Genomic DNA, 13,406 nt, shown 5'->3' with positions numbered 1-13,406 from the left:
ATGGGCAACCGCGTGGCGAGGGTGGCGACGCCGTGCTTCGCGCCGGCCCACCGTGGTGGGCGCGGTCACCGCGCCGACGACGGCACGGCTGCGGACGGGCAAACCAACGGCCCGGCCGATGATGGCAGCAGCAGCATCGGTCACATTCTCAGCTTCGACGGCCGCGAGGGCCCCGCGTTCGCCGGCGCCATCCACGGCGTGTTGCTGCCGTCGAACCAGTCCACGGTGGGCTCCGGCGGCGGCGGCGGCTCCGTTCTGAACGATCAGATGTCCTTCTCCGGCTCGTCGTCATTCGACAGCTCCAACTCGTTCTCGTTCCGGAAGCTCCAGCCGCGGCAGTACTCGGGCCCGCTGGAGTACAGCACGTCGCCGTCGACGTCCGCGACGACCTCCGGCGTGTCCGTGTCGCGGCAGCCCCGGCGCACCGACGAGCAGATCCTCGCCGACCTCTACGCGACGCGGCACCGGCGCCAGTGCCTGCAGGCGTCTAAGCCGAGCCCGCTGCTCGGCGGCCTCCGCCGGGCCTTCGCGTCGGTGCTGCGCGCGAGCCCCTGCGTGTCCCCCGGCAGGAACCAGGACCGCGGCGAGCACGTCGCCGTGGCGGTCGGCAATGGCAGCGGCGGCGGCATTGGCGCGGCGATCGGGAGCCATGCCGAGAGCGGCAGCAAGGGCAGCGAGGCCGCGACGGACGACGGCGCGGCGAGGGTGGAGTGGGCGCGCGGGAAGGCTGGGGAGGACAGGGTGCACCTCGTGGTGTCGGAGGAGCACGGCTGGATGTTCGTCGGCATCTACGACGGCTTCAACGGCCCCGACGCCACCGACTACCTCGTCGCCAACCTGTACGCCTCCGTGTGCCGCGAGCTCGACGGCGTGCTATCATCGGAGGACGCCGACCCCGCCGACTGGCCGGACGGGCAGCAGCAGCAGTGCAACGGCCGCCGCCGCGCCGCGGGCGAGCAGGAGCAGGAGGTGCTGGACGCGCTGGCGCGCGCCCTGAGGAGCACGGAGGCGGCGTTCTTCGCGGAGGCGGAGGAGCGCGCGGCGGAGTGCCCGGAGCTGGCGATGATGGGATCGTGCGTGCTGGTGGTGCTGATGAAGGGCGCCGACGTGTACGTGATGAACGTCGGGGACAGCCGCGCCGTGCTGGCGCAGCGAGCGGCGGCCGAGTCCCCGCCGCCGCAGCCCGACATGGGAGAGCTCGCCGCGCTGCAGCTCACCATGGACCACAGCACCAGCGTCTACAAGGTGATCATCCACGATCATTGACTAGTACTCCATCGCTTGCTCGCTGGCTCGATCGATTCTTAGTTCTAACTAGTTGCTGCGTCTGATTGGTGCAGGAGGCGAGACGGATCAGGAGCGAGCACCTAGACGATCCTGCCTGCATTGTGAACGACAGGGTGAAGGGTTCGCTGAAGGTGACAAGAGCATTCGGAGCCGGCTACCTAAAAGAGGTGTGTACCTTACCCACTGCCACTTCCTCGACGATGGATCGCCATTGATATATCCGGCGGAGCTTGCGTTGCAGCCCAGGTGGAACAAGGCCCTCCTGCAGGTCTTCCGGGTGAACTACGTCGGGACGGCGCCGTACGTCACCTGCCGGCCGTTCCTCCGGCACCACCGGCTGGGCTCGCGGGACAAGTTCATGATCCTCTCCTCTGACGGCCTCTACGACTACTTCACCAACGAGGAGGTGGTGGCGCAGGTGGAGGCCTTCACCTCCAGGTACCCCGACGAGGACCCCGCCAAGTACCTCAGCCACGAGATCCTCCTCCGCGCTGCCAACCAAGCTGGTGAGTGTTCAGCTAGCATTACTCCAGAATAGAGAGGCCTGTAGTAATGCTTATGGTTATATCTGATCGATTTATTGTGATGGTGTAGGAATGGGGTTCCATGAGTTGCTCGAGGTTCAGCAAGGCGACCGGAGGCAGTACCACGACGACGTCTCCATCATCATCATTTCGTTGGAGGGGAAGATCTGGAGATCATAGGTCTATGAACCTGTCACTACTGATCACGGCATTGTAATGGTAGAATGCATTATACTGATTTACAATGTACATTGTAAATTCTGCTTGTAATTGACGAATTAGATAGTCACAAAGCCAGTGAGCAAAAAGTTTTGGCGGCACCTCCTCTTGTTTGATTTTTTAAAAAAAAATCTTAGGTAAAGGAATTCTATTGTTTGAATTGATTTGACACAGATCCTTAGTCAAAGATGAACTATGGAATGATGAGCAGATGTCTGAAACTGACATGCTGATCTTCTTTGAATCTTTGCGATTGGGGGAATGGGCAAGAATGGACACTTGGACCAAAAGCCTCGCTTTTCTCGCTGGCGGGCCTAAAGGCCGGATGATTCAGTGGGGGCAGCCCGGCCCAATATAAAACGAGGCACGCGCGGCCACCAACCGCAGAGCGACACTGCCACTGCCAGCCGTCGCGATCAGATCCTGCTGCTGCCCCGACCATGCCGCCGTCGTCGCCGCCGTCCTCCGCGTCGGCCCCGGCCTCGCACCACCTGCGCCTCTGGTGGCGCCGCCGCGGCCGGGCCGGCGCTGCCGGGGCCACCTTCGCCGTCGCGCTCCTCGCGGCCGCGCTGCTGCTCACGCTCTCCTACTACGCCTCCGCGCCCCTCGCGTCAGACTCCTCCGCCGCCGGCGGACGCAGCCCCGCCCTCGTCGGGCTCACACTCGTCCGCCGCGCTCAGGAGAAGGGCGCGCGTGAGTTCCCGCTTCCCAATTCCCCTGCTGTTTTTCAAATTTCAATTTCAATGCCACATTCTCTGGCTTCGGTTCCTCGCTACTTCACTAGCTAATCAAAACACCCTTTAGTTTGTCAGTACCTACTACATATTGTTTCTGATTGAAGCTTGTGCTCACGGCTGGAGTGGGACTTTTGCTGTTACTTTTGCAGTTTGCTTGGATGGGAGCGTGCCAGGGTACCATCTGCGGAGAGGCTTTGGGAGTGGATCGGAAAGCTGGCTAATCCACTTGGAGGTAGGCGACGTTTTCAGTCGAGTACAGTTTTGGTACAATCTCGTACACGTTTAGTTTCAAAAATTAGTTTGGTCAGCATTCGTTGTGAATTTGAACTCCAGCCTCCAGGCATCGAAACGAGGTGCAGAAGTAAGAATTATCTCACTGAAGTTGTTTCGTAATGATAGCCACTATTTGCTTATGTGTGTGTTGTTGTGGTGAGAAAACGTAGCACTGTTTTTGCAATGCCTACATTTGGAGCATATAAATGTATAGCAATGTGAGCGGGCTAAGGCACGTTTTCCATTTTCAGCAAAACATAATGTTGCAGTATCCGTAGTGCCACTCTGGTACGGGTACTACAATACACTTGTCTGTTGTTTCAATGCCTTATGCTTCTGTTCCCTAAATTCTCTATGTTTCATGACCTTTAGGGTGGAGGCTGGTGCCGTAATCTCAAGTCATGTGCCTCACGTCAGAGATCGATTTTGGGCTCATCCCGGTACATGGAACGCCAGGTTGAGTTTACCGGGATCTTGAGCAATGATAAATCCCAGAATCCTGGTATTGATGCTTCCTATCAGTCTGACGTTTGTTACCTTTACTTTTATGATGTGCCTTTTTTTAAAAAAAAATGTATGATGTGTTTCTGTGTCTAAATTGCAATGTTACACCCATTAGTATGTCTTCAGACTTTGGGAATTGTGCATGCAGAGAAGTTTGACTTTACAATTCTTCAGAAGCATCAAGTCCTTATCAATTTTCTAACCAATCTTGAATTGGTATTTTGCATAGTAACCATTTAGATCATATTTCACTAATGACCATACTCACTAAATGCAATTAGCTAGCTAGCAGTCTGTTTTGATTTAATTAACAGTTTTCCAATTAATTACAATGGGCATTGCATCTCCAAAGAGATGTATTCCTGTAGTATTTACATGCTTTCAACTCTGTCCTAATTTCTCGCTGCAAACCGTTAATTACTGAATTCTTTACTTCAGCAGTTAAATGGTCGTCCTTTCATATTATGTCACAATAATATTTTCATATGCTCGTACTGCTGTCAATTTGCAGATTTTTACAACTGGAACAAAGTGAAGATAAGGTATTGCGATGGGGCGTCATTCTCTGGGAACGTCAAAGATGAGTTGCAGGTCCGACTTGCTTAGTTTCCATCAAATCTGCTTTGTAGTCAGTGTGTATAACGAGTCTTATTCTGTGAATTCTTGCAGAATGGCACAAGATTCTTCTTCAGAGGTCAGCGTATCTGGGAGGCAGTAATGAATGAACTTGTATTCAAGGGGCTCAGAAATGCTAAACAGGTCATTACTTGCAATCAGAGTCGATTGCCTTTTCTTGCAAAGAAAAAGAAAAGAAATACATTTCTTATTTTGATACTCAGGTGTAGAAATGATTGAACTGTATGAATCAATCAGGCACCATCTAGATCCATGAACTTATTGTGCTGTACATGTGCTTTTAATTTAATTGGGTGAAGGTTACGTCATAATCTTACAATGGGTCAGTGGTGCACAATCAATTTAATATGGATTGATTCCTAAAGAAACGTGATATGAACTGGGTTGTGGCAGTGATAGTAGTCAGTAAATAATGGAACCTAGTTACTTATTACGATAGTACTAGTCTCATACTTTTGCATTCACCTAAGGGACCACTCGTATCATTAACTCATTGTCTATGAGCTACTAAAGGACTATTTTGGATGGTCTGCATTGATGTTTTTCCTTACTATGTAGTACAGTGTACACTGCACATTCATATGTACTTGGAAATTTAGTTACTAGGCGTGATTAGGATGTATATATTGATCATACTTCTTAATTCATCTTTGCCCGTATAAGTAATTCAACCATTATACTGATGGTGTGATGCTGATATTCTATTTCCAGCTTTCAGGCTTTCCTAACAGGATGCTCTGCTGGTGGGCTAGCCACTTACATTCACTGTGATGCTTTTCATGCGCTGCTACCAAAGGATTCTAGGGTTAAATGTCTTGCAGATGGCGGTTTTTTCCTTGATGTGTATGTATTCGTATAGCATCCTTTGATTGTTATTGACACGTTTTTGCCATTTATTTGTTTATTTTGTCACATGTGCTGCATAGCTTATCTTTTCACATGAATGTGTCTTGTTACTCTACATCCTGGTGATAGTCTGAAGCAATTCCAAAAACTGCCGGTGGCAGAAAATCTTAATGGGAGACAGGATTTGGAGGGGAAAATCAGTCTAATTTAAAGAATTTGAATGGTATTTTGTTAGAGTTTAGATATCAATGCTATTATAGATTCGAGGAATGAAAAGATTATAGAAAAATGGTCTGTTAGACGTTAGTGTTTATATACCAGTACAAATCCATCAGTAAACTGACTGGTAGTAACTCAGGTACCAGCATCTGATGGTACCAGGAGTTATTATAAGACCAGAAGCTGGGACCATAGTCCGAATTACTTGCACCTCATGGCATTCAATGTCAACAAAAACCATTTCAGTATTCAGATGCACTTTTGAACGCCAGAAAAAGGCATTGACAGTTATATATATCGTACCAGCTCATTAAGCATTTCCAAATGCCAGCGAGCAGCCATGTTCCTGGAACGATGGGATCAGGAACGTGGAATGAGGAACGTGGTTAGACACTTATGAAAGGTTTCTATACTAAATTGTTCCCTTTCCCGGAACATAATCGTTCCCGGAACGGCGTTCCCGGGACGAGGAACGTGGCCACGTTCCATGTTCCCGGCTGCTAGCCAGCCAATAAGCACCAAATTTTACAGTTGTTAAATTCCTGTTACCAGTCAGGAATTAGTTAGTACTAGTATCTTCATCAGTAAAAAAACATTGGAAAATGGGAATTGTACAACTTTTCTGTGTACTTGGTTCCTATCTAATTCATTTGGTCTGTTCTTCAATTACAGAGAGGACATTTCTGGGAAAAGGACGATGCAGTCTTTTTACAGTGATGTTGTCCGCCTTCAGGTTTCTTTCTATCTGTGACAACCTCCCACCATTTTTTTCCTTTTCCAGCATTCATGCTTTGTTTTCTGAATGCCTTGTTTCAGCATCTAGGGGAACAGTTTTCGCATTGTAACTCAAATCTAGAGCCAGGCCAGGTTAGTACTGCATTCCCAATAATGTAAATGTAATAATTACCCACACTAGTACCATCACCCATTGCTATGAACTTATGATAATCTAAAACTGCCCCTTATACTGTGTTCCAGTGTTTTTTTCCACGTGAAGTTGTGAAACACATTGTCACCCCGGTATTCATTCTCAATCCAGCATATGATGCTTGGCAGGTATCCTCATCCGTATCCATCAGATTTCGACATGTCCTATTTCTGTATTAAAATATTAATTTCAACATATGCTTGAAACTTTATTTTTCAGGTACAACATGCGTTAGCTCCTGAAGCATCTGACCCTCAACATTCATGGCTGGACTGCAGACTGGACATCGCCAAGTGCAGCTCTGAGCAACTTGAAATTCTCCAAGGTTAGCACACCCAGCATGTAATATATTCCTGTTAACTTATCTGGCTTTCTGGATTCATACCCATGTGTTTTGACATGCCGAATACAAAATTTTGCAGGTTTCAGGAAAGAACTGCATGACGCAATAAGTGAAGTTAAGCAGAAAAGGGACTGGGGTTTTTATATCAACTCGTGCTTTGTTCATTGTCAATCGCTGAACTCGTTGACCTGGCATTCTCCAACTTCCCCCAGAGTGAACAATAAGGTGCTGTAACAATCGGATATGAACTTGAAGATAACGATCTTGTTACAAAGTTTTCATCTCATTTTTTGCGATACCTTGCCTGCCATTCAAATCTTTAAATCGTTTTGGTGAACACTGAACAGAGCATTGCAGAAGCAGTTGGAGATTGGTTCTTCGACAGGAGAGAGGTGAAGGAAATAGATTGTGAATATCCCTGCAACCCGACATGCCACAACTTGGTTTTCACTAGGCCTTTCAAGATATGAAGTTTTGGCCGCCTCCTCTGCTACGATTTTGGTGTAACATTAGCAAATAAACTTGTTAGTATTGTTTTTTTCCAACTTATTTTGGTGAGTGATACCCTGAAAACAATACTTGACAGTAAAGTTGTAAAGTTATCAGAATTATACGATGTTAACAGAATCCTGTTCCATGATGATGCTATTGCTTCGCTGCAAGCTACAGGGTGTTTGGTTTCACAGACCAAAGTTTAGTCCCTATCATATTGAATGTTTAGATACTAATTAAAAGTATTAAACATAGACTAATTACAAAACTAATTGCATAGATGGAGGCTAATTCGCGAGACGAATCTATTAAGTCTAATTAATTCATGATTAACACATATTTACTGTAGCATCATATTGTCAAATCATGGACTAATTAGGCTTAATAAATTCGTCTCGCGAATTAGTTTCCATCTGTGTAATTGGTTTTATAATTAACTCATGTTTAGTCCCCTTAATTAGTATCTAGATATTTGATACAATAGAAGCTAAATTTTAGTCCGTCAAACCAAACACCCCGCGTAACAGTGACCCTACCTTGTGTCAGGAAAACAGCGGAGCCGTCGTTTTCGTCACAGGGACGCGCACCCTGCTGAGGTTGAAGGATCAATCCAATAATATTCCAATCCAAGTGGAGTGAGGAGGCAGACGTTTCTGCCGATCAAGGGGCACCCAGAACAGTGGCATTTCCCCCTCCAATCCTGACGCAGTCGTGCTCAAGTTGGACGTGACATCCTCAGCCGTGGAGAACCTATAGGTACGCTTGCCCGTGCCAAGACTCTTTCTGTCCTTATCAAATCCATAGTTTTCCTCTCTTTTTCTTTCCGAGGGGAACCTGTTTCGTTTTCATTTTCTGAGTTAACAATGGATCGCTTGGAAGAGCTCAAACTCCTAGAATTTTGAGCTTTTGTAGCTAGTGATTCTGTAGACTAAATAAAGTGGTTTAAATATCTATGTTTTCTAAAGTTTAAACCGGGATTAAGATGATTCAACTCAAAAACACCAGTTCTAAGAATTTTGAAGCCAGATATTACTCGGACCCAAGAATAGCGAGGCTTATTCCTCCTGTGTGGCACTACTGTTTAAGATAGCTTTAACATCCAAAGTTTTGAGACGAGAAACCAGAAAAGGTTTCGAGTCGAGTTGGGCAGAAAACAAAGTGACAACGGCATTGGCGAGTGAGTGCCAGTCATTAGCGCATCAACAGGCACTCAAAAGGGCAACCCCTTGTACTCCCTTTTGGCCATTTCATCAGCTGATGAAGTGTGATGCCTTAGATATTTTTGTTTAGATAGATTAAGAGTATGTATCACTCGATGACGCGCATCCTTGACAGCAAGCAAGCGAGCTTCACAAATATCTGTCTCACCTGCTTGAGCCTGCCTCCGTCACACGCCCTCGAACAACAGCGTTTGGTCAACCACGCGACCTGGAAATGCATCCATCAGTGCTGGATGGATGTATTATTTCCAACACGGCGTGTCCCATTCAAACAAAGCTTAGACTATTCCCCTGCTTCCTTGTCTCTTGCAGCCGTCTTTTAGGGGGTGTTTGGGAGGAGGGGGCTAAACTTTAGCCCTGTCACATCGGATGTTCGGATACTAATTAGAAGGACTAAACATAAGCTAATTACAAAACTAATTGCAGAACCCCTAGGCTAAATCACGAGATGAATCTATTAAGTCTAATTAATCCATCATTAGTGAATGGTTACTGTAGCACCACATTGTCAAATCATGAACTAATTAGGCTTAATAGATTCGTCTCGCGATTTAGCCTAGGAGTTGTGTAATTAGTTTTGTAATTAGTCTAGATTTAATACTCCTAATTAGTGTCCAACATTCGATGTGACGGGGGCTAAAATCTAGCAAACTCTGCATATGAACAGAGTCGCTGCCGAAGAATTCCTTGCGCAGGTTGACAAAGTCCTTTTAACAATGAGCTCGAGTGCCCAGTCGACACGGCAGGGTTGGCTTAGCAGCTTATACGAGTCGGTCAGCCTTGAACATGTGGCTACAGTGTCACACTCCTCATGCTCCTCGCAGACAGACATCGCCCATCCTCGGCCCCATGCTGCTTCAATCAATCAAGCCGTATCATCCATTTCTGGCTCCCATCTTGCAATGCAATCGCAAACCCCCATGATCATATTCATATAATCATATCATACATCTCACGAGATCACTGCACCTACTATACCATACAAAAGCGCGTCCGCCACTCACTGCAGAGGCCAGATGTACGGCAACACACTTAGGCCATGTTTAGTTCACCCCCAACTCCCAACTTTGGCACTATGCAAAAAGAAGATTCCCCATCACATCAAATTTGCGGTACATGCATGGAGTACTAAACGTAGACGAAATCAAAAACTAATTGCACAATTTTGTTGTACTTTGCGAGACGAATCTTTTAAGCCTAATTAGTCAATATTTGGACAATAATTCACAAATACAAACGAAACGCTACAGTGTTGCTACAGTAATTTGGGTGCACCCAAGTTGGGCAACTAAACAAGGCCTTAGTAGTAACTAGTGTCAAGTTGCGGCAGCAGTGACTGCCGACTGAGCCGTCATCGGTTTGGTCTGACACTGCCGGCTGCCGCAGCCATCACGGACCCTTGGCACCAGCCAGAGCTGCGACAGCCGGACGGCGATGGCCGGTGGGCTGGCAGCCAGTCCACCGGAGGCGGTGACCTTCACTCACCAGTCACCCCCGCAGTTAAGGTCATGTTTAGTTTGCCCCCAAATCCCAACTTTGATACTATGCAAAAAGAAGATTCCCCATCACATCAAACTTACGATACATGCATGGAGTACTAAATGTAGATGAAATCAAAAACTAATTGCACAGTTTTGTTGTACTTTGCGAGACGAATCTTTTGAGCCTAATTAGTCAATGTTTGGACAATAATTCACAAATACAAACGAAAATGCTACAGTTGCGCATTTATGGTAAACTTCCAACTTTGGCACTCCCAAATTGAAACTAAACAAGGCCTAAAGCTGGCGCCGGTACATTGTCATCCCGGCAGGAGCAGGCGTATGTCACCTCAGCCGATTCAATTTCAAGCCATCCGAGGACCAAGGACCACCGCCGTGATCTGCTCCGCCTCCGGCCGCATCAGTACACGAGCCCTGACCAAGCGACCATTGAGAGCAGATCAGGCCCCTCAGCAATGCAGCAGCCATTAACACCGAAGGCAGGCTACGAGACGGCCAAGACCGGCCGGAGACAGGCCGGCAGAGTTCACATGCCATGGCAGGCCACCTTTAGAGACACAGCTTGGCACCTTCCACATCACGCCGCTACTGCAACCTCCAATGACTCCTTCAGATCACCAGGCCAAGGCCGGTCCGCTAGCCACAGTACCCGACTGTGTTTGTGATGCCATGAATGGAATGGCCAAGCTCCCCCGACAGTTACATCGACAGTACATGACTGTGGCGCTCAACGGCTCAAGCATAGCATAGGAATGGGATGACAAGGAATCTATAGCTGGTGGTGACAATGGAATATGGCGCGGCCAGGTGAATCCTGGCACGCCGGAAAAATAGGGAGGGCAGGCAGACAGACAGACAGGGACATAGCGAGACACTACTTATTTAGCTCCTATCTATAAACTCACGATGACCTCCACTCCAGACACATGCTTGGATTGGATCGGATGTCCATCTTCTCCCGGAAAGCCGGCGGTGACGGCTGCTTCGGCTTTACCTTGCCACATGCCGGCGCTCTGCTCTGCTCTGCTCTGCTTCACAGGTCGTGCTCGGGCTTGTCCAGGCTGCCACTGTCGCAGTCGACCATCCGGCTTGAGCCGCGCCCGATCCTGGAGAAGGACCCCATGGCGGACGAGAGCCCCTTGAAGCTGCTGCTGCCACCGTCACTGAGGTTGTGAGACCGCCGGGACCGCCGCCGGGCGAGCTGCGGGGAGGAGACTGCCTTCTCAGGGTCGGGGTCACTAGACGTGCTTGTCCGGGCCACCAGCAGCCGCGAGATGCTGCCGCGGCAGAATGGGCAGGCCGGCGACGGCAGTGTCAGGGTCGTCGGGTTGGGCTTGTTGTGGCAGCACAGCGCCAGCGTGCACGGCGCGCACATCTGGTGCCCGCAGTCCTGCACCTCGATGGTGCAGGCCTGGTCGAAGCAGATGCAGCACAGCTCTGCATCGCTCACCTGTCAGTGAACCCAAGTGAATGATGGTTAGTCCCTTATTTGACAACCGCCACACATCAATAAACTACCAAATGAATGTGCAGATGGAATTCTAATCCCACAATCGTCACATAAACAGTAGAATTTACCTCCGAGGATGCATCATCCATAACATCGGCGGCGGCGCAAGGCGAAGGAGATGGCAGAGAGTACTTCGTGCCCTTCAAGATCTTCTTCTCCCTCTCCCTGTTGGCTTCCATCAGGGCCGCTTCCAGGAGAGCCTTTGCTTCCGGATCAAGCTCGCTGATGAACTTTAGAGGTGAAGGCCACACCATGGGCTCCGCTGATGAAGGGTTTAGCAAAGCTGCACACGCTTCATGGTTGCGCTTCAGCGCGACAGCATACGGGATCCTCCTGCAGGGACCAAAATCATTTGCCGTAAGACTCAGCAGCAGAGTATGTGCAATTCAGCAAAAGAAGAATCTCAGAACATCGCGGTCAACAACTGGTCCCTCATTGAATTTTTCAAATGTTGATTCGGCAAGTGGATGGTGACTCAACTTGAGAATGTGAATTCCACAAATGGTTGATGACTCCACTTGCTAGTAGACGTTGAGTTGATCGAGGGACACAGGAACAAGTTGTTGTTTTTTTAGAGTCACAACTAACAACTAAACTTGGTGATCGGAACAATAACTAAACAAATGTTTCAGGCCTTATATTATATATAAACTGATTGCATGTCAGGGATGTGGTGCTCACCCTGCCGAGTCCCTTTGGAGACGATCTGCGCCCCAGGCAAGCAGTTTCCGGATGCAATCCAGGTTCCCGCTGCGAGCCGCCAGATGCAATGATGTGCTACCAGGGAACCTGCAGCAGAGAGCGATACCTGAATCAGCATCTGCAATCTGACTAAGGAAGAGAAGCTAATTGAGCTCATCCCCTGACTAATGGAGGCTGCGGCAAGATCGGCAAGATTACCCGTATGAGCCGGTCAAAGCGGACACAATGGCGCCGTTCTCCAGCAACATCTGCAAGCACCCTGGCCGCCCCTGCCTGGCCGCGAGATGCAGCGGCGTGGCGCCGTGGTCGTCCCTGACGTTGACGAACCGGGCGAAACCCCTGCCAAGCTTCGACAGCAACGAGTGAGTGGCACGAACATCAAGCCGGGCAACAGAGCCAGACAGCCACGAGGAGACAAAGACCTCACCATGAGTCGGCCACCGGCGTGGTCTGCGCCGCCGAGAGGATGGCCTGAAGGCAGTCGACATGGCCGAAGTAGGCAGCGTGGTGCAGGCAGCTCCGCGCGTGCACCGAATCGAACATTAAGATCTGATGATGCACAGATCGAACAGCTTATGATTAGCGAGTGAGTCTTGCAAGCGGCGGAATCATTAGGAGAAGGAATTTGAAGCTTTGCTCACATTGGCGCCGGCCTGGAGGAGCCTGAGCACGCAGTCGATCTTGCCGTGCATCGCCGCGAGCATCAGCGGAGTCTGGAGCACAAACAAGAAGCCAGCAAGCAGAAAAAAAGATGAGATTTTTGTCCTTTGCGGGGGTAAAAACAAAGGAGATTTTGCAGCAGCTAGCAGAGAGATCCTTGCAAGTTGCAAACAAAAAAAGGCATCAGTTTGATGGGATCCAGCACCTGCTTGTGCCGATTCACCACGTCCGGCGGCACCCCGTGATCCAAGATCATGGACAGCACCTGCAGCGAAAGCAGCAAGATGTCAGAGGCCGAGGAGAAGAACTGGAGGAGACGGGGATCCATGGCGTGGGTGACTGGAGAAGAGGAGCGACCTCGATGCGCCCATTGGCGGCGGCGATGTGGAGCGCGGAGAGGCGGTCGTAGAGCGTGGCGCGGCGCGCGAGGGAGGGGTCGGCGGCGAGGAGCGCGGCGAGGGCGTCGAGGTCCCCGAGCTGCGCCGCGCGGAAGTAGTCGTGCTCGTCGCCGGTGCGGGCGCAGCTGACGCCGTGCCCCATGGCGGCCGCCGGATAGTTTGGTAGGCTTTTGGGGTAAAGGCGGCTGCTCCGGCCCGACTCCACCCGCCGGCGGCGAAGTGGGGGGAGGTGGGTGCCGGGCGCCGAAGCAGCGTGGAATGGGGAAAGAGAGGCGACGGCTTTACGCCTTTTTATCGACACGCTCTCTCCTCTCAGTCAGACGGACTGTCTCTATATTTAAGAAAGAAAGAAACGAAACAGGGGGGGATTCGAAATATCTCCGATTTCTTTACTGATGAAATCAAC

At 49.7% G+C, this 13,406-nt stretch overlaps 3 protein-coding genes across 3 annotated transcripts; 2 read left to right on the top strand and 1 right to left on the bottom strand.

The window, feature by feature from the left end:
- On the top strand, window positions 1-2,200 carry LOC101770804 (putative protein phosphatase 2C 46). The gene is made up of 4 exons (XM_004960459.2): window positions 1-1,245; window positions 1,341-1,454; window positions 1,529-1,793; window positions 1,882-2,200. Exons 1-4 carry the CDS (start codon window positions 1-3, stop codon window positions 1,989-1,991), a joined length of 1,734 nt encoding a protein of 577 aa, XP_004960516.1. The 3' UTR covers window positions 1,992-2,200.
- Window positions 2,201-2,421: 221 nt separating this feature from the next.
- On the top strand, window positions 2,422-7,159 carry LOC101770387 (pectin acetylesterase 5). The gene is made up of 12 exons (XM_004960458.3): window positions 2,422-2,723; window positions 2,917-2,999; window positions 3,413-3,542; window positions 4,056-4,135; window positions 4,214-4,303; window positions 4,899-5,023; window positions 5,918-5,978; window positions 6,062-6,112; window positions 6,224-6,301; window positions 6,393-6,498; window positions 6,596-6,741; window positions 6,864-7,159. The coding sequence occupies exons 1-12, from the start codon at window positions 2,471-2,473 to the stop codon at window positions 6,984-6,986; spliced, it is 1,326 nt and encodes a 441-aa protein (XP_004960515.1). The 5' UTR covers window positions 2,422-2,470; the 3' UTR covers window positions 6,987-7,159.
- Window positions 7,160-10,316: 3,157 nt separating this feature from the next.
- LOC101769978 (E3 ubiquitin-protein ligase XB3) lies at window positions 10,317-13,316 on the bottom strand. The gene is made up of 8 exons (XM_004960457.3): window positions 12,960-13,316; window positions 12,808-12,867; window positions 12,584-12,655; window positions 12,370-12,491; window positions 12,141-12,281; window positions 11,922-12,029; window positions 11,309-11,573; window positions 10,317-11,180 (listed from the first exon to the last, which is right to left on the bottom strand). Exons 1-8 carry the CDS (start codon window positions 13,140-13,142, stop codon window positions 10,764-10,766), a joined length of 1,368 nt encoding a protein of 455 aa, XP_004960514.1. The 5' UTR covers window positions 13,143-13,316; the 3' UTR covers window positions 10,317-10,763.
- Window positions 13,317-13,406: the final 90 nt, after the last annotated feature.

The sequence above is a fragment of the Setaria italica genome, chromosome III (assembly GCF_000263155.2).
Source record: "Setaria italica strain Yugu1 chromosome III, Setaria_italica_v2.0, whole genome shotgun sequence".
Taxonomy (NCBI): Eukaryota; Viridiplantae; Streptophyta; class Magnoliopsida; order Poales; family Poaceae; genus Setaria; species Setaria italica.
This window is presented reverse-complemented; position numbering and strand designations above follow the sequence as displayed.

Excerpts from the sequence above, each read along its gene's own strand:
- LOC101770804 (XM_004960459.2), top strand. The coding sequence starts at position 1 with ATGGGCAACCGCGTGGCGAGGGTGGCGACGCCGTGCTTCGCGCCGGCC. Across the intron at positions 1,455-1,528 it reads GAGCCGGCTACCTAAAAGAG|CCCAGGTGGAACAAGGCCCT; the intron begins GTGTGTACCTTA and ends CTTGCGTTGCAG. Across the intron at positions 1,794-1,881 it reads CCGCGCTGCCAACCAAGCTG|GAATGGGGTTCCATGAGTTG; the intron begins GTGAGTGTTCAG and ends GTGATGGTGTAG.
- LOC101770387 (XM_004960458.3), top strand. The coding sequence starts at position 2,471 with ATGCCGCCGTCGTCGCCGCCGTCCTCCGCGTCGGCCCCGGCCTCGCAC. Across the intron at positions 6,113-6,223 it reads CAAATCTAGAGCCAGGCCAG|TGTTTTTTTCCACGTGAAGT; the intron begins GTTAGTACTGCA and ends ACTGTGTTCCAG. Across the intron at positions 6,499-6,595 it reads GCAACTTGAAATTCTCCAAG|GTTTCAGGAAAGAACTGCAT; the intron begins GTTAGCACACCC and ends AAAATTTTGCAG.
- LOC101769978 (XM_004960457.3), bottom strand. The coding sequence starts at position 13,142 with ATGGGGCACGGCGTCAGCTGCGCCCGCACCGGCGACGAGCACGACTAC. Across the intron at positions 12,492-12,583 it reads TCCTCCAGGCCGGCGCCAAT|ATCTTAATGTTCGATTCGGT; the intron begins GTGAGCAAAGCT and ends GTGCATCATCAG. Across the intron at positions 12,030-12,140 it reads GCTTTGACCGGCTCATACGG|GTTCCCTGGTAGCACATCAT; the intron begins GTAATCTTGCCG and ends TCTCTGCTGCAG.